Source organism: Silurus meridionalis, chromosome 17 (assembly GCF_014805685.1).
Source record: "Silurus meridionalis isolate SWU-2019-XX chromosome 17, ASM1480568v1, whole genome shotgun sequence".
NCBI lineage: Eukaryota > Metazoa > Chordata > Actinopteri > Siluriformes > Siluridae > Silurus > Silurus meridionalis.
This window is the reverse complement of record NC_060900.1, coordinates 24,053,159-24,071,081: the sequence shown is the minus strand read 5'-3', so window position 1 is coordinate 24,071,081 and position 17,923 is coordinate 24,053,159. Positions and strand designations below refer to the sequence as shown.

At 38.3% G+C, this 17,923-nt stretch overlaps 2 protein-coding genes across 4 annotated transcripts; both read right to left on the bottom strand.

Annotated features, from left to right (window-relative positions):
• Window positions 1-4,125: 4,125 nt before the first annotated feature.
• Window positions 4,126-6,209, bottom strand: LOC124400165 (phospholipase A and acyltransferase 4-like). Its single transcript, XM_046871808.1, has 4 exons — window positions 6,096-6,209; window positions 5,250-5,370; window positions 4,635-4,933; window positions 4,126-4,463 (listed from the first exon to the last, which is right to left on the bottom strand). The coding sequence occupies exons 1-4, from the start codon at window positions 6,111-6,113 to the stop codon at window positions 4,383-4,385; spliced, it is 519 nt and encodes a 172-aa protein (XP_046727764.1). The 5' UTR covers window positions 6,114-6,209; the 3' UTR covers window positions 4,126-4,382.
• Window positions 6,210-7,589: 1,380 nt separating this feature from the next.
• bgna (biglycan a) lies at window positions 7,590-16,160 on the bottom strand. Of its 3 annotated transcripts, none has more exons than XM_046871712.1 (8): window positions 16,056-16,160; window positions 14,765-15,038; window positions 12,277-12,389; window positions 11,389-11,602; window positions 10,902-11,012; window positions 10,535-10,628; window positions 9,246-9,384; window positions 7,590-7,804 (listed from the first exon to the last, which is right to left on the bottom strand). In XM_046871712.1, the coding sequence occupies exons 2-8, from the start codon at window positions 15,003-15,005 to the stop codon at window positions 7,601-7,603; spliced, it is 1,116 nt and encodes a 371-aa protein (XP_046727668.1). In that variant the 5' UTR covers window positions 15,006-15,038; window positions 16,056-16,160; the 3' UTR covers window positions 7,590-7,600. The 3 variants fall into 3 exon arrangements, with proteins under 3 accessions (XP_046727668.1, XP_046727666.1, XP_046727667.1); XM_046871710.1 differs by having other exon boundaries at window positions 14,765-15,010; XM_046871711.1 differs by having other exon boundaries at window positions 14,765-15,007.
• Window positions 16,161-17,923: the final 1,763 nt, after the last annotated feature.

Sequence of the window (17,923 nt, the reverse complement as noted above, 5' to 3'; positions counted from 1 at the left end):
GGGATATTTCTGATAGGGTTCTTGAAAATGGCGGATTCTCAATGTCTGATTGTTGAAGCTACAAACAAAAATAAAGATTCAGGAACTAATAACGTCAATACCTTTTAATATTATCATTATAATGCCACGTCTGTAGTAACCATCAGTATTATACAGTAACGTTGTATAACAGCGATGCCCTTATACAGGTGAATCTCAATAAATTAGAATATCATTAAAAAGTTGATTTATTTTAGTAATTCAGTACAAAAAGTGAAAGTCGTATATTATATAGATTCAACACATACAGACTGATATATTTTAATTATTTTTATTTTTTATGTTGATGATTATGAATTACAGCTAATGAAAAACCAAAATTCTCAGAAAATTTGAATATTGTGAAAAAGTTTAATATTGAAGACTCGTGGTGTCACAAATTAATCAGCTCAATAAATCCAAACACCTGCAAAGGTTTCCTGAGCCTTCAAATGGTGTCTTAGTCTGGTTCAGGCTACACAAGAAGACTGCTGATTTGACAGTTGTCCAGAATACGTTCATTGACACCCTGCACATGGAGGGTAAGACACAAAATGTAATCACTAAAGACACTGCTGTCCAAGCATATTAATGGAAAGGTAAATGGAAGGAAATAATGTGTTATGTGTGCGTTCCGTAGCGAGACGGGACATTTCCCTTTCGCTATCCTGACCCCTCAAAACCGCACCATAACCTGTGAGCGATGCATCTGTCATCTCTAATTTTCTCAGGGTAACAACTTTTCCTGATTTCCTGATTCGAGAAAAGTGTGATTTCGGTTGAGGTGACGCTTCAGACATAAGCACTGAAACTTTCTCATTTGCAACAGTCCCAATAGTATGACAAACACTACCGAGGCCGACAACCCTAAAAGTCTAAATGGGACTTTCTTCCCTCTCTGGAAGATGGACAGACAACCACTAATTGACCTGAAGGGCTCCTCTGGTAGAAAAGCCTGAAACAGGTCTGAGTTCAGCCTGAGACCCAGGTAGATTAGTCCTGCATGGCCTAAGCCTTTTAGGTGAGACACAAGCATACTCGTATCCACCTCCGCCTGCCGCAGAGACAGTCTCAGCTCATTTAGTAAAGATCCTTGGGGCTAATGCCAGCCTGAACGGAACTGTCAAAAATTCATAGGCTGTGCCCCGATAAGCAAAACAGAGGAATTTCCTGTGTGCCGGATAAATACTTCTGTGTGGGTAAGCGTCCTTCAGATCTCCTGATGTAAACCAGTCTTTTGGACAAATAACACTGTATAATGCCGTTAATGTGAGCATTTGGAACTTGTACTTTCTGAGGTGTTTGTTGAGGTTCCGTAAATCCAGAATGGGACGGAGACCCCCCCTCTATAGGGAGGTTATTTCGCTGTTAAACTGTTAAAGAGTGGAGGTCTTACGGCAAATTGCAGACGATACCCTCGTTGCATTGTGGACAATACCCAAGGGAGTACTGCGCATGCAAGCCAACTCTCCACGCGAGCAGCTCCCGCTCACAGACGGCATGGTGGCGCCATCTAGCGGCGGAGCTTGGGGGGCAGGGGGCAGCTCTGATTCTTTTTTTTTCTGTGTTTTTGTATGATTTTTCACACACGTCTTTGCCCACGACCCGCTGCCTGAATGCACAGAGCAGATTTTTATTTCTGAAAAAAGAGAACGATTTCAGAACCTTTTGACCTCTCTCTTGAATAACCCCACAGGTGGAGGGTGGAGAAGTAACATTTTGGTCACTGGGTGAACTGGTGCCAATACTCCAACCGGAGAACCTCCTTTTTCCGAAAATTGTTCTTGACTCACTCCCTGACACTTCGTCTAGAGGGGGAGAACAAGACTCCTGTGCTGAATAGAGGGATGCTACAGAGACTCCATGAGTGCTGTAGCCCCTCTTTTGACCAAAAATCAAACCAAAGGTTAGGTTGCCTGTCTTTTCTTCCCTTTTCCGAGGGTTAGCTGGGCGATGCCTAGCCACCGCTGCCACAAAAGAGGCCTTGCCTCTGGGCTGGGGCTCTTTTTGGTGAGCCTCCACCTGCCTAGGGGGGCCTAGGGGCCCTGAACCCTGGCTGTCCCCCTCTGGAAGTAGAGGCAAAACTTGGATGCATGGGTTGGGGGGGCAAGCAGTATGCTTTCTGGGGAGGCATTCTTCAAATGCTTCGTTTGTACTGCTGGCACATATTTGACACTGCAACCCCGAAAAGGGCTTTTGACTCTATTGGGGCGTCAAGAAACTCCACCTTTTCCCTGGGCTTCCATAACACGTCAGCAGCGTCAAGGACCAATCCATTGTATGGGAAAGAAAGCACAAATATGTAAATGGTTCTTTAAAAAGCTTAACAACTGTATGTGCGACCAAATTAATTTCTTCTCCTCTATCACCCAATGTAAAATCTATTCTCTATTTATAATCTATTTAAATATATTTGAGCTTTTGCAATTTGGTACAGATGCGGGTTTGTGAGCTCTGAGTAGTGCGCTTTCTGACCATTCAGTCAACGTACGTGAAAATGACAATTCGAGATCTAAATGGCCACAACAAATGTTAATTTTCTGCTGAGCTTCTGCCCATTTCCTGGTACTTTATTAGGTGGAGGAAACAACACAGTAGTTTAAATATTCAAGTTACAGACAAGGTTTCAAATATGCCTTTTCAGTATACGTCACTCTGTTAGCATCTATATGGTACCAGCAAATGTAGGTGCAGATAAACTGATTAAATCGGCTTAGGACATATACAAGATATACACTATCCCCCAAACTATTTCCACACAACTGTGTAGAATGTCCTTTGTATGCTGTAGCGTTGCAATTTCCCATTGCTACAACCAAAAGACCCGAGCCTGTTCTTGTTCCATCATGATGATGCCCCTGTGCATAGACATGGTGGTTGGTGTTGAGGTTGGACTGCACAGAACCCTGACCTCCTCAACAACTAAGCACCTTCGGGATGACAGTGTCCCCGTTAGCCCAACATCACTGATCTCACTAATGATCTTGCATGTGAATAAACACTAATCCACACTGCCACACCCCAACATTTATTGGAAAGCCTTCTCAGAAAAGTGGACCAACTTCAGTTCAGCAAGCAATATGAGAGGCATGTCAGTTTTCCATATAGTAAATGAAAATCAGCAGCTAAAATAATTATACACCTTTTGACAGAGATACAAAAAAGAGGATACATCTATCATGGCATTCAAAAGCAATGAGGAGCAGGAAAGATCATTGTGAACAGCAGAGGTGGGAAGTAACGGAGTACAAATACTTCGTTACTGTACTTAAGTAGATTTTTTTGGTATCAGTACTTTACTCCACTATTTATTTTTCAGACAACTTTTTACTTTTACTCATTACATTTTTACACAAATATCTGTACTTTTTACTTCTTACATTTTTAAAACTGGCTCGTACTTTAGTTTTAATCCATCGATTGACATTTATCCATGACGTCCTTTCTTTACTTAGATATAAAATAAATAAATAAACTCCAGATAAAAATATTTTTAATCAGTAATCTTTTGTTTTATTTATGCGCCAAGGCTCAAACCAAATCCGCCATGTTTTACACAATTAACCCTCTAGGTGGCGTTTTGTGGGTTTTTCCCTCATAAAGGCAACACAAACTACTTTTTACTTAAGTACATGTCAGAGCCAAGACTTCTTTACTTTCACTTGAGTAAAAAAGTTTAATCAGTACTTCAACTTTTACCCGAGTATTTTAAAACATGAGTATCTGTACTTCTACTTAAGTAAAGGATGTGTGTACGTTTGCCACCTCTGGTGAACAGTAATTAACAACATAGAGTTTGAAAATTTTGATTGTCTGACTGACCAGTAAAAGTCAGATTTTTAAAAGCTGAAGAACTTAAATTTTTTTGCTTCAATTCATATACAAAGAACATTATCCTTTTACAATAAATGTACATGTTGGTTATGCTAACTAGCAGTTACTTTAAAAAACAAAAAAGAGAAAGAAGTGTGGGAGAAAGAAGTAGAAGTAGAAAAAAAAAAACAGAAGAGTGTTCACTATCTATTTTTCTGTAGTTTAATCTGTTATCATTACTCAATAAATGCACTATTGTTATCATTGTTATTATTAAAATAACACTTTGACCAATCAGTGATTATTTTTTTATTATAAACATACCCACACACATATAAATAAATAGTAATAATTGAGAAACCAAAACAATACATATATAGGCTTAGAAATATGTACTTTTACCCTCTACTCCCTTCTAGCCTACAGTCTGGCAGGTATTAATTCAGGTGATTTAATGAGTGATGGAGGTGCAGTGGGTGTGTTAATGCAGGAAACACATGTTAACAGCAGGTGGATTGTTCTGGTTAAATATTTTCCATGACTGTCACAGGTCATGAAGTCTCTCTCCACACGATATCTGCAAACACTTTGGTCGCTTCCTCACATTCCTTGTTTTTTGCTTTTCCTGGAATCTAGATGAAACAAACAGAGTTTGAAATGTCTAGAACTAAAAGCAATATATGTTTACTAGGAATTAATTATAATGTTTATTTTATTCACTATCAAAAATGCATTCATATAGTTAAAAATAATGTGATCGGCGTCTGATGTGATTGGCGTTTGATCTCACTATCCAAACTCACCTGGTTGCACACAGCTTTTCCGTAGCGTACAAAGGTGGCGAAGTGTTCACAGTTCTGAGTGAACAGTTTGTAAGGAAATTTTTTGTCCAGCAGTGAGTCACTCCGTCGCTTCATATCCCATGGCTCTGAGGGTGTGAATGTATGCTCAGAGTTGCTCACCATTACGCGTGCTCCTTTAGGAACATTGACTTCCGAGATACGTTGGCGGCGGATCCGTGTCTCTCCTAGCAGTAGATCACCGCAGACTGGGAAAATGGTCTGCAGGTAACCACGGAACGTGTTCATTATCTGTGTCTCATCTAGGAAAGCAAATACACACTTGTTAAACACACCTGAACCAGGTAGTCAGGATCACTGAATATTCATATAACACCTGAATCAGGTCATCAGAATGACCGAATAATAAACACACACCTAACTCATTCACTCACTTTCAGTAGTTAAGGTCATGAATACACTGAACCCTCCTAACAACCCTGAACCAGGTGATCAGGAACACCAACATTCCTAAAACACTTACAGTAAACTGGGTCATCAGGAACACCTAGACAGGTGTGTTTTGTGTGGGAATCCTTTCTCCCCCACTTTGGGAAACACTACTTTAGGTTTTCCTACCTGCCACTGCAAAGTGAATGACGTATCCATCTCCATCGCAGACGCCCCAGTGGGAGTAGCCAATCGGATAGACAAATTCAATTAGGTCTCCAAAGTTGGCGGAGGCTTCAACTTCAGCAGCCTGAATAGCACGTGCAGGTTTTGGAACAAGTTTGACCACATTAACTTAATGTTTAGGTTTCATTTAAAGAACATTAAAAAAAAGTACTAAGACTGAACAAATTCTTAGACTTTTTACAATCATTTTTTTGTATTTAATAATAAAATTATTTAAAGGATACAATATTACAGTTGTAGCTACTTTGTCCATTTTAAACGACAGAGCAGGATGTTATACTTTTATAAAGAAAAGTGTGTAAATATATTATTTTAATTGCCAATTATGCACCTTGAAAGAAATGGATACATTTACCATAGCAATATGCACTGATTATTCTTTTTAGTTAATATTTTAATCACATTTGATCTTTGACGGCATATCTATCAGAAAGAGATCAGGTCCTTGTCAAGTTACACTTTTGCATAGAAATTTGCTAAAAACTGCAGGAAATTAGTGTAATCATTTTTTGCAATATAAGCAAATGATCTTTCTTCCAAATATAAGGACAAACAGTAAAACCTAACATTCTGAATATCAATGCAGTAAGAAGAATTTTTAAGATAGTCTTATACCAAACTGTGAGCGGCCAGTGTTCATTTAACACACCTAATTTAATTCGCAATCTAAAAACAACTAAAAGCAACTTTCCTGAGCTACAGATATTGCTGTAATCCTCCAGGAGGACTTTTAACACACCTAATCCAAACCATTCATGTATATAAATATAAATTACATTAAAAACTCACCTGAGTTTTGTAGTCCATCGCTCCTGTTGCTGTTGTTTTTTCCTCAAGTCATGAGAATGAAATAAAAAATCTTGACCCAAGCCTGATGAGCAGGTTGAACCAGAGAAATCACAGCTACAGAGCATGTAGTTAAGTGTGTGAAGTAGGCGTGACATTTTTGTACACAGATGGGCAGGTCTTCAGGTACACAGGTATGCCAGTGTGCAATGTGTGCAGATGTACAGGCAAAGAGGTGTGCAGGTCTACAGGTATACAGGAATACAGGTGTGCAGATGTACAGATATACATGTCTGCAGGTATACAGGTGTGCAGGTGAATAGGTACCCAGGTCTACAGATTTACATGTGTAAACTGGTGTATAGGTCCACAGGTGTCCACATGTATAAGTAAAAAGGTGCACAGGTATATAAGTTGACAGGTATAGAGCTGACCAGGTGTAAACCTGTACCAGTGTGATACAAACTCAACTCAAGTATAGAGAATTTATTCAGAAAGTTTATTTAAATGATTGTTTCCTTTTCTCTACAGCTGATCCATAGGTTTTAAAAATAATGATTTTTTTCAAACTTTTGTGACATCAGTTTATACTTGACACTGTTTTTAAACACTTCATATTCTATTAAACACATTGCTTTAATCATATATGCAACGTTGATCTTAATTAAAAAGGACAAAATACATGTCCTGCAGGTTAAGATGAGTCCGATAAGGTTCTTATCCTTGCCAAATTTGGCTTGGAAACAAAGTGTATGCTCAATCTACTAACATTATTCCATAAGAGAAAGATAGTAAAAAAAAAATTACACATAACCAAATTTCTATAATTACAGTAGTTAAGAAGTTTAGTTCCACTACAAAATGTCAATGAGGTGAATAGGCACCGTCTTATTCAAGACTTCAAGGTGTGTAAAAAATTGTTTATTGGTAATGAATTGCACTTTGTTTATCCATATACTTAGTTTTAAAAGCGCTGCAGGAGGTGATTTTGAAAGCAGTCTTTCATGTGAGATGTGATTAATCAGATCACATCAGTCACTGTTTGTTAAAAAATCAAAGTAATTTATTGACATTATTAAAGCGCTCTGGGATCTAAATTAATGTGTAAGATATAGCAAAGCTGTAGTGTGTAAAGCACACTAATTCTGAAACAGACCGGCAATAACAAATTCTTCTCAAGCAGGATGGACAGGAGACATGCAGGATGCAGTATGCAGGACAACCGGCTGAACTAAATTGAAAAAATTGTTAATTAAAAACACCAGAACACCAATCAAAATAAAATGTTATAATGATGTAATAAAACATGGAAATAATGTTACTCTAAAATAGTCTCGGTTATTTCTGTTTTTTGCATTTGTGCGTGCAAAATCTTTTTTCTGTGTGTGTGTTTGTATGAGTGTGTGTGTGTGTGTGTGTGTGTGTGTGGGTGGGTGGCTGTGTGTGTGTGTGTGTGTGTGGCTGTGTGTGTGTGTGTGTGTGTGTGTGTGTGGGGGGGTCCTGGGTATTTATTTCTTATTGTTTCCGTTTCCGAGCTGCACAGCCATGCTGTCAGTGACGCAGCGTAATGTAGCAGGCTGGATTTCCCAAAATTCAATGGGGTTCCCGAACAGACTGATGCCGTTGTAGAAGACCTTCTTGACCCCGAAACCCGTTGGACAAAAATCATTCACCTTCACTGAGGTAATGTTATTGGAATGAAGATAGATCACCTGCACAAGGGCAAGAGAGAGAAAGAGAACTAATCACTTTACTTAAAAATTATTTATTTGAATTCAATGATGTATTTAAAGAGGAATCATCTAAATCACATTCTAACTGGTTGCAGTCTGGAAAATTTGGATTTTCACTATTGGGTTCTGGGGGGCCTGTAGAGGTTTTCTTTGCTTTTATTACACTTGTGGAAATATCTCAGTATCTCATCAAATCTTAAATAACAATAGCAAATAAGGAATGTCACACTGATAGCTCACTTGGTTTAGTTCATGCTCAATTCTGGGTGCTAGATTTCGGCCAGGACTCAGCCTTGCTCAAACAAGATTTTTACATCTTGTTCACTGCTGGCTTCAAATTGAAATACCACACATGCATTTGGTGCATTTGCAAAAGCTGTTAGAATCAAAATAAATTAAATATGGCTGCATGGGACGGTGCCACATAAACTTGCCATTGCCTTCGCCAAAAATAAACACAATCTGCATATTTTTCCGAGTCTCTTAGCTGAGATGAATTCCAAAAAGTTTTTCTCAATCCGAAGCTGCCTTGTTCAGTAGTCAGGGCACTCTTCAGGGATTCGGCCATGGGCTGTCTCAATTGCACCAGGGAATGTTCAGTCCCTAAAATAAATGACCACAATCTACTGCAAAAATTAAGAAGCATCAATGCTTTATATGTTCCTGTACTGTAAATGGTGTCATATTTACTGATGCCTCTCAGCTTAAAAAAAAAACCGCTACATTGATTTACATTTGCGGCATTTGGCAGACGCCCTTATCCAGAGCGACTTACAACTGAGCAGGGGAGGGTTTTAGGGCTTTGCTCAAGGGCCCAGCAGTGGCAGCTTGGTGGTGGTGGGATTTGAACCTGTGATCTTCTGATCCAAAGCCCAATGAATTAACCACTGAGCTACCACTTCCCTCCAAAATGATTTACAAATGTATGTCGCTTGTCGTTGATGTCTTAGTTCTCAAATAATGACATACATACATTTGCAATTTTTAACTGTATTTGACATTTGAAATACAGTTAAACATTTCACATGCTTGGGTTTTGACTGATTCAAATTAGAAGTTAGAAATACCATCAGAATCCAAGTCATTAGTATCCCAATGTGTAATTAGCCAGGGTTCTTGTCCATGCCAGAACTTGTGTACTTCTGATTGACTTCCTAGAGAGCTGATCGAGACACACCCTAAATCTGTCCACAACTGATAACCAAGTATTTAGAAATATGTAGACTGTATGCGGCGCTGTTATACATAACACAAGAAGCGGTTTGAAAATGGTTAGGTGGTTTCAGGTGAATTTTAAAACTGCAGATTTAGGACAAGGGCACAGAAGAACACATATTAAAGCTTGGTTGCTAAAGTGTGCTCTATTTATTAGATAAGTAAGGTTCAGCTATGGCTTCTGGCAATGACACTATGCTCATACCTGCAGGTATTTCATGTTGGCCAGGCCACTGGGTATGTTAGAGAGTCGGTTGTGGTCCAGATGAAGCTCCCTGAGGTTGTTAAGATAAGAAAGCGCACCATGTTCAATATGCAGGATATGATTCGACCCAAGTCCAAGCCTAATTGGAGATAAAAAAAAAATTATGAATGAGAAAGACAGGTCAAAATGTGGTGTTTAACCACTAGAGGGCATCCTGCTTTTAGTATTATATACTGTATTTGGAATTTGGATTTATAAGTATCAAATTGTACATTCTGCTATTTTCAGCATTTTCTTAAAAATGTCTGTTTTACTTTTACAGTTAACTGGACTGTACCAATGATACATTTGGGGGAATTCAATTATGTAAAAAAATATTTTAGTCACAGCAGAATGTAATTATTAAAAAATCTTTCCACACTGCAACAACCATTAATCTGTAATAATTTAATATTTTAACATTTAATTTTGTGTATTTTTTCTTTCTACCTGTTTACAACAGGTCGGTCCATTAACATTTAAATGAGATGCTAATCTGTATCAGTTTTCTTTGCTGAACGTCGTGAGGGGAGAAGACGTATGTTATAGTAATTGAAAATTTTTTTATATTAAGTATGCATTTTGTTTCAATACTGTCCTTATAATGTGAACTACTTTTGTGTAGAGTAAATAATTATAATTTGTAGCAAATTCTAGTGTTTGGTTAAAATGTTTTTCTCATAGTGAGTATGGTAATGAGGTAAGTATGCTAATCGTGTTATGCTAGCTAGATCTTATACATCATATCGATTTTTTCATTAATGTGAGTGTAGTTATAGTTATTGTGGTGGTGTATATGTTATGTACATTATATTGGCAAAAGTACATGTACCCCTGGCCATTACATCCATATGTGGCTCTACTCTAAACAGCTTCCATAAAGTTAGAAGTAGACAGTTGTATAGAGCATATCTGTACGCTGTAGAATTACAATTTGCCTTAAAGAAGGCCCAAACCCTTTTTAGGCAGGATAATGCTTCTGTGAGAGCTCCAAGGCAAGCTCCTCTGAAGTGAAAGAACTCAAGTGTGACCAGTTTAACCCGACTGAACACCTTTGGCATGAACTGGATCTGAAGCCTACTTGACATCCCAAAGTCATGTCTGAACTGACTAATTCTCTTGTAGCAGAATGAATATTAATTAATACAGACACAGTCCAAAATCTAGAGTAAAGTCTATCTTATAAAACAAAAAGAAAATATATATTTTAATATTGCACCACGTGTCATATTGGCATAAATCAGTCTGACCTCTGCAGCTGCTTGTATCGGCTTAGGTCCTCCAGCTCAATTGCCTGAATCTCATTATGGTCCAAATGGAGCTCGTGGAGACTTGCTGGCAAATCTGACCGACAAACAGAAACAAAATAGTGTATTTCAGTCAAAACCAAAGATAATTACTAGTTCATATAAGTTCATTTGGACGAGGACACGATTCCAAACGTGCTGCGTTTGGACTGCGACTTTATAGCTTCAACAGCACTTTTAGTCTTCAGCTCCAAAAATAAAATGTGAATGAACTGAAACACATATTAGTAGTTATATTTTAATTACTAGCATGCTATATTAAAGCAATTTTTAATAATACTTGTGGATGCCCTTGTGTGACCCATGTTACCTTTTGGTACACCACTGAGTTTTGCTTCGGAGATTCGGAGATAGTTCAGTTTGAGACCTTTGAATGCTCCTGGCTCAAATCCACTGTTGTGGATTGGATTACGGCCCATTTCTGCATACAATACAAATAAATTTCACACAATAAATAATTGCTATACATATTACCACATTCGATCCACAGTGCTGCACAATTGTTCTATATCCCCTCACTGTGAAATTAATATAAAACAACATAAATTAACATAATTACAAAATGATACATTTCAAGACAGAGAAAACTGTTTGAGTCATCACTGCAAGACATTTCTTAAACAAGTATCTATATAAAAGTTGTATTTCTATATGCCAGATCATATGAGAGCCGGGGAGGTTAGTATACAATCTCAATGTTTGCAGTACTAGCGATGGCCACTGGGGGATCGGCGGCTTACAAGATCCTACTCATCTAGAGGAACACACCATATAGCTAAAGGAGTAATATAGCTCACCAATCACATGCATGTTCCCCAGAGCACTGAAGGTCCCTGCTGCTACTTTGCGGATGCGGTTGTCATGGATACGGAGTTCAACAAGGGATGCAGGTAGGTTGCGAGGGATGGATGTGAGAAGGTTATGGGAAATGTAGAGCTTCTCCAAGCGCTTCAAGGGCAGGAAGGCATGTGGGTGAACTTGAGAGATCAGATTACTCCTCAAAATTAGTGCCTGGTACAAACACACACACAAAAATTAGCACACATTTTTTTTAATACTTTTACAGCATGCTTAGGAAACAGTTAGGTCTTATTACTTATTACTTGTTCTGGATCTTATTACCCCCAAAGTCCTGGTATAGGTCTTGTTAATCTGATTTTAGTTACCAGTATCAGTATTAGACACTGGGTTTTGACCTCTGGGTCAGTATTCAAAATCTGGCTTTTGCTCTCGGTTTTAGTATTTAGATTTTGGTCTTGGCCTGGGTCTCCTTACACAGAATCTGGGTTTTGGCCTGGGTCTCAATACTCGGACATTGAGTATTTGCCTGGGTGACAGTATTTATACTGGTTGCCTAACAATCTAAGTGTTGGTCTAATTAGACAGTCTTGTTATGCTTGGCCTGGGTCTCATTACTCAGAATCCGTGTCCTGGTCTGGGTTTCAGGACTCAGACATTGGGTCTAGACTGTGTCCCAGTTTTCTGAGTCAAACTCTGGGTCATGGTCTGTGTATCAGCAACTACATTTTTAGTCTTGGAATTTGTACCATTATTTTGACTTTGGGACAAGGTCTGGATCCTAGAACTGTATTTATTGGTGGGCATAAAAAGAGCTTTCTTTTTGAAATGTTACAGTAGAACAATGTGAAATTGGCTCCTGAAATCAATGCAATGCTGAGTCTTACATAGAGGTTACTGAGGCCTTTGAAATCTCCCTCTCTGATCTCTGTGATGCCGTTGCACTGCAGGTCCAACAGCAGCGTATCAGGTGGGATGTTGGATGGCACATAAATCAAACCTGCAAAGCAAACCAGAAACAAAAGCTAATTATTCTTCCATTCATTTACTTGCTTACTTTTAAATTGATTACACTAATATGATGTGTCCCAGTGCAGATAGTTTGTAAAAAGCTGGAAGCTACTGATTGATTGATTGTTTTTTTGAAAGCTAGCTAAAAATCAACCTCGTCAGTTGGTGCTAGAAATGCATAGAGCCAACACACTAAAACCTTTTAACCTCCTAAAACCTTTGTGTGTGTATGTGTGTGGGGTGGGAGGGAGTGAGGGAAGATGTGGATTATTCCTGATGTATTTCTTTTTATGTAAAAATGTAATTGAGTAAAAATTAAGCAAAGCTCAGATAAAATCCTCAGAAAACTACAAACTATTTAAGGTAATTGCGCACAACTGCTGTAAAATTGTATGTGGATTGTGCTGACCTGCAGTGTGTAAATAAACTCTAATAAAGCGGGTCGGGTAGACTGGGTTTCAAAAGCATCATTCTAACTGCTTTATTTTCACTTGTAAACTTTTCAGAGATCAGTAATTTGGGAAATGTTGGGTAAATTGTGAAGTGCTTGGCCTGTGTGTGTGTGTGTGTGTGTGTGTGTGTGTGTGTGTGTGCCTCCATATAATTCTGATGGACCAAGACTATCAGAGCTCCACGTAGCACAGCATGATGGCAGATGCAAAACGAAAAAAAAGAGGTGGAGAAAGAGAAAACAACAGAAAGAAGCCTATGAGAGTTAGAACCATGGAAAGAAATATGAATGGATGCATGGACAGACAAAGAGACAGACAGATTTAAATAGAGTGAAAAGAGACAAGCATTTTTTTGTGCACATACTGTACACATCTGTGAATCAGAACCTGTCATGTGGTTCTGATGTTACGATGGTAACGAGCGGCTTATTTTCAAATTGCTACTTTTGGACTTCTTGGGTGATGTCGAGACGGGCGTCGGTGTTTATGGCACATTCGCTGCCATGTAATAACACCATAAACAGTAACATCTGTAATAAAATACCATGTGCACAGGTGTCTCTCGCACACGCGCACACACACACTCACACACACACACACACACACACACACACACACACACACAGGGGTTAGGTTAATGTCTATCGTCCAGACAGTAAAGTAACTCCTCTCTCCCCCACATGTCTTTTCATGTGGCTCGCCAAAATTCTTTAATGCTGTTCCATCACATTCCCACAAGCATTTGAATTTCCTTTCCTCATTTTAAAGCACTGCTTTTTTCGTGGCACTTTCATTAACAGCTGCCAGAAAGTGTTTAAGAGGAAATGATGGGGATAAAGTGGTACCTTAAAAATAAAGAGGATATTGCTGATTTAAACACTTCTGTTCATGCACATGCCTCAGTCAAGTCAGCCATCTTGAAGTAAACCTGAAACCAAAACTGACCTTTTTTAAAAAAGAAACTTCTTGTCATTTACCTTGACTGTTGCCCAATTCTAAACAGCTTGTGACTTCTAATTATATTTACAAGAGTTTAAAATATATAATCAATCAAATCATACCATGTTTTCTCTCCCACTATTTGATATCTACGTATGATTAAACAAAAATGCTTAGTCAGCTTATGCTCCAGTCTACTAGATAGAGCAGGACTATAAGAATTGAATTAATTGATTAGAATAATATGACATATTAGAATATTTCATATTATTAAAGAAAAATGTGTCTATATTTCCAGTTTATGTTTTTCTCAAAGATTTTACTTGATTGTTCACTTGATCAGTTCAAGGCAAGTAGGCAGCACATGGTGCCTTTTCTCAAATCCATGGTGTAGAGCAGTACCATTGCCACACCTCCATGATTGCTGGTTCAAGCATGAACATGGGTGTGATACAGTCTGTGTGGACAGTCTGTTTAGTATGTTGCCCCCACTATCTGTGTAAGTTTATATATATTTCTCCCACCTCCCAAAAGTGTGCTGGTAGGTGGCTATGCTTAAGCAGCTGTGTATGTGAATGTGTGTGTGGCCCACATATTACAAGACTGGTTTTGGAAACATGTTTAAGTCTTCCTGTGATTCCTTTACTCAACTTACATTGGCCATCTAAAAAGGTTTTTTAAACACTTTTTCTCAATAGTTGTTCTTTGAATTGTTTTAATTTTTTGAGTCTGACTATCTTAAACCCATTCAGTTAAAGGCAAGATCAGGTAAAGATTTGAGCTGACAAAATTGTGACCTTTTTATGAACACTTTCACTTACCCAGAAGACATTGCTCTTTAAACACATTTGCTAGTGGAAGATTTCTCTTTTTACTGGCTTGACAAATGATTTGTAGCAAGTTAACTAATGTGAATAGGGATGGAACTGAACACTGGATGGCAGGGAACGTTTATGTCTGCAGTAATACTAACCAAGATCAGAGCACTGCACCACCTTCAGGTGACACACACACCCAAATGGACACGTTGGAATCCCAGGCAGATGGACGTCCTCAAACCCTGAGCCTTCCTCCTGGTCCTTCATCATTGTCATCAGATCTCTGATGTCAGTATCTTCCCCAAAATCCCAGAATGCTCTCTGCTGAAAAGGAAGCGCGGAGGACAGAAGGAGGCATGCGGACAGCAGCATCAACATCACGACGTGCATCGTCATGGCTGCTGGAAGAGAAAGATCGGAAGTGTACGGCTGCAAAAGAAGTGAAAGAACTGGTAGCAGAGATTATGTAAAGATTCCTTTCTTCCCTTGTTCTTCTGTCTTATTTCATTTTAGAATTTTTCATTTTCTCCAGTGGTTTCTTCTACTTTGTTATCTTTTTTCCTCTTTCTTCCTTTTTACCTCGTTCCATGTTTTTCCTCAGTTTTCCTTATTTTCTTATTATTCTGAGAGTAAAGGATTCATTCCTTTTTAATTTGGCCTTGTTAATTGTTATTAATGATTATAGGGTAAAAGGGTATTATTATTAAATAAACCTAATTTCCCATCATTCCCTCCCTTTGCTTTCCTTTTAAGAGTTTCCACCTTTATCTTCACTTGTTTCTCTCATTCTCTCATCCTCTGATTCTTATTTGCTTTTTTTAAACAGAAAGCAAGATATTGTACTTTTTTCATGTTGCCTTGTTTCTTCAGTCTTACATATTCTCTCATTTATTTTCCTATTAGACACTTCACGCTTGTCTGTAATGCATGCGGTCTAGTGATTCTCTCCAAACTGACGCTCGTGGAAATCAGCCGCTCTGTGATTACACAATTACAGTCCTGAAATAAAAATCTGTTTTGGAAAAGGCAAAGCTGAAAGCATACGGTTCGTTCAGGATGCGGAGGCGCACCCAAACACACCCTGCACCCAACCCTCACACTGTTTCAGGTGTTCCGCCCCATAATAAACACAACACTTTAAACACAGGCATAGACAGAAACACAAAGGTGGCTTTAACGCACCACAAATTAGAGACTTCATTCAGACTAATAATTATCTAGTCTACAAAGAAATCAAACCCATGTGCAACGAATACTACATGCAGAAAAGAAACAGCAAAACTATCTTAGAATACAAACCCACATGAAATATCCATCACTGGTGTTTTGACCAACATTGCAGACTAAATAAACACTATTCAAAATGTTACAGCTATGCAAGATACACAATGGGATGAAATTGACAACAATATTGGAAAGAGTTTTGTAAATAATTAGTCTCCTTACCTCTGAAAAGTGTGCAGATGTGAGAAATCTTTCCTCTGTGTGTATAAGCTTCAGTCTTTCCTCATTGTGTTGAGCCCCTGCAACCCAACACCAGGAGATGAGGGCATTTTTACACAGAGCCTAAACGGACCAGTCCCACTTACACTAACTTCCCTCCCACTGGGTGTAAAAGAGAAAGGACAGGGGGTAAGGGAGTGTATGTGGGTAGATGGAATAAGGTGGAGGAGCAAGCATGTTTTTTTTCATGAATTAATTCTATAGTTCAGCACCCATACAGCCCTGTGTCACTTTGCCAGATTAAAGGGCTATCTATCTATCTATCTATCTATCTATCTATCTATCTATCTATCTATCTATCTATCTATCTATCTATCTATCTATCTATCTATCTATCTATCTATCTATCTATCTATCTATCTATCTATCTATCTATCTATCTATCTATCTATCTATCTATCTGCCTGTATGCCTGTATGCCTGTATGCCTGTATGCCTGTCTTCTTTGTTGACCATAGAGCACATCTTGTGGCTAAAGCCATATAGGTATAGATACACTCTTGTCATGATGGTTTCTCAACCTGAAGCCAATGCTCACAACAAACATAATTGCTAACTGCTTATTCATTGGTGCTGCTGTTCTGCCAGGATTCCACAAGGTTTTTTTGGCACCCCACTCATAAAAATGGATGTGTGTATGCTTCTGCAGACTTTGGTTTACCACCTACAAACTGGTAGTCTTGTCAAGCCTTCCTCTGAAATTCTCATGAAAGGTCGGTGCTTCTTCATGTGGAGATTAAAGATGCATGCGGATTTGGATCTCTTGTCTATGTGTAGTTTGCTATCTATGAGATTGCACAAGCCTTCATAGGTCTATGAATCTTTAAAGTTATTATTTGACATATATAATAAGACTTTATATACTAGTAAAGTCAGCAAAGGGTGCACGCCAACAAAAACACCTTATTCCTACCCGCAACCAACCTCGTCAATAATACCAAGGACCCACCATAATCTCTGACCTGCTTTCATTAACACTAACTGTACAGTAATGTAAAAGGGTGTTAAAGCTGGCTGTTAAAAAATACACCTATTACATTAAGCAAAATGTAATGTTGCCATTTTACAGCTATTGGGTTCTTTGCAAAGCTTAGCTAAGTTTGCCTGTGTCCTGTTTCCCATGATCATTCCATTGTTTAAACACAGGCTGAAAGATGGACAGACAACTTTAAATTGCCCCTAGGTAATATGTGTGATATCTTTCAATATTGTCTTGCAGGCAGGATACACAGGATGACCCCCAAATTAACCACCACCCTGAACAGGATAAAGCGTTTACTAATAGTAAATTATTGAATAATGTCCATTGGTCATATGTGTATGCAAGCTCTGAGCCCTAATCATTTGCTCACCACATTAAGAATAGTTTCAATCTTCTGATGGCTTAGTAATGACCATAATTTTGACACTTACCCTATGCCCGAGATTGTAAAAAATCAGAATATTTCACCCTAAACATTTTTTATTAGATGCAAGATTCATAAGGGTTTATTTGCATGTTAGAATAATTCAATTCGATTGAGTTAAAGTTTATTTCAATAGCACTTTTTTATAATGGGCATTTTCTCGAAGCATTTTTACAGAATGCAAGAATTCGACAACAAAATTCACTTAATGTTTACTTTCATATTTAAATGTATGTGTATTTATCCTGATGAGAAGCCTGGGGCAACTGTGGCAAGGAAAAACGGCCTTAGATGGTATGAGGAAGAAACTTTGAGAGGAACCTGATTCAAAAGAGAAACTATTCTCATTTGGGTGGCACCAAGAATGTGATTATAAATCATTAAAACATTACACTGGCGAGTGAG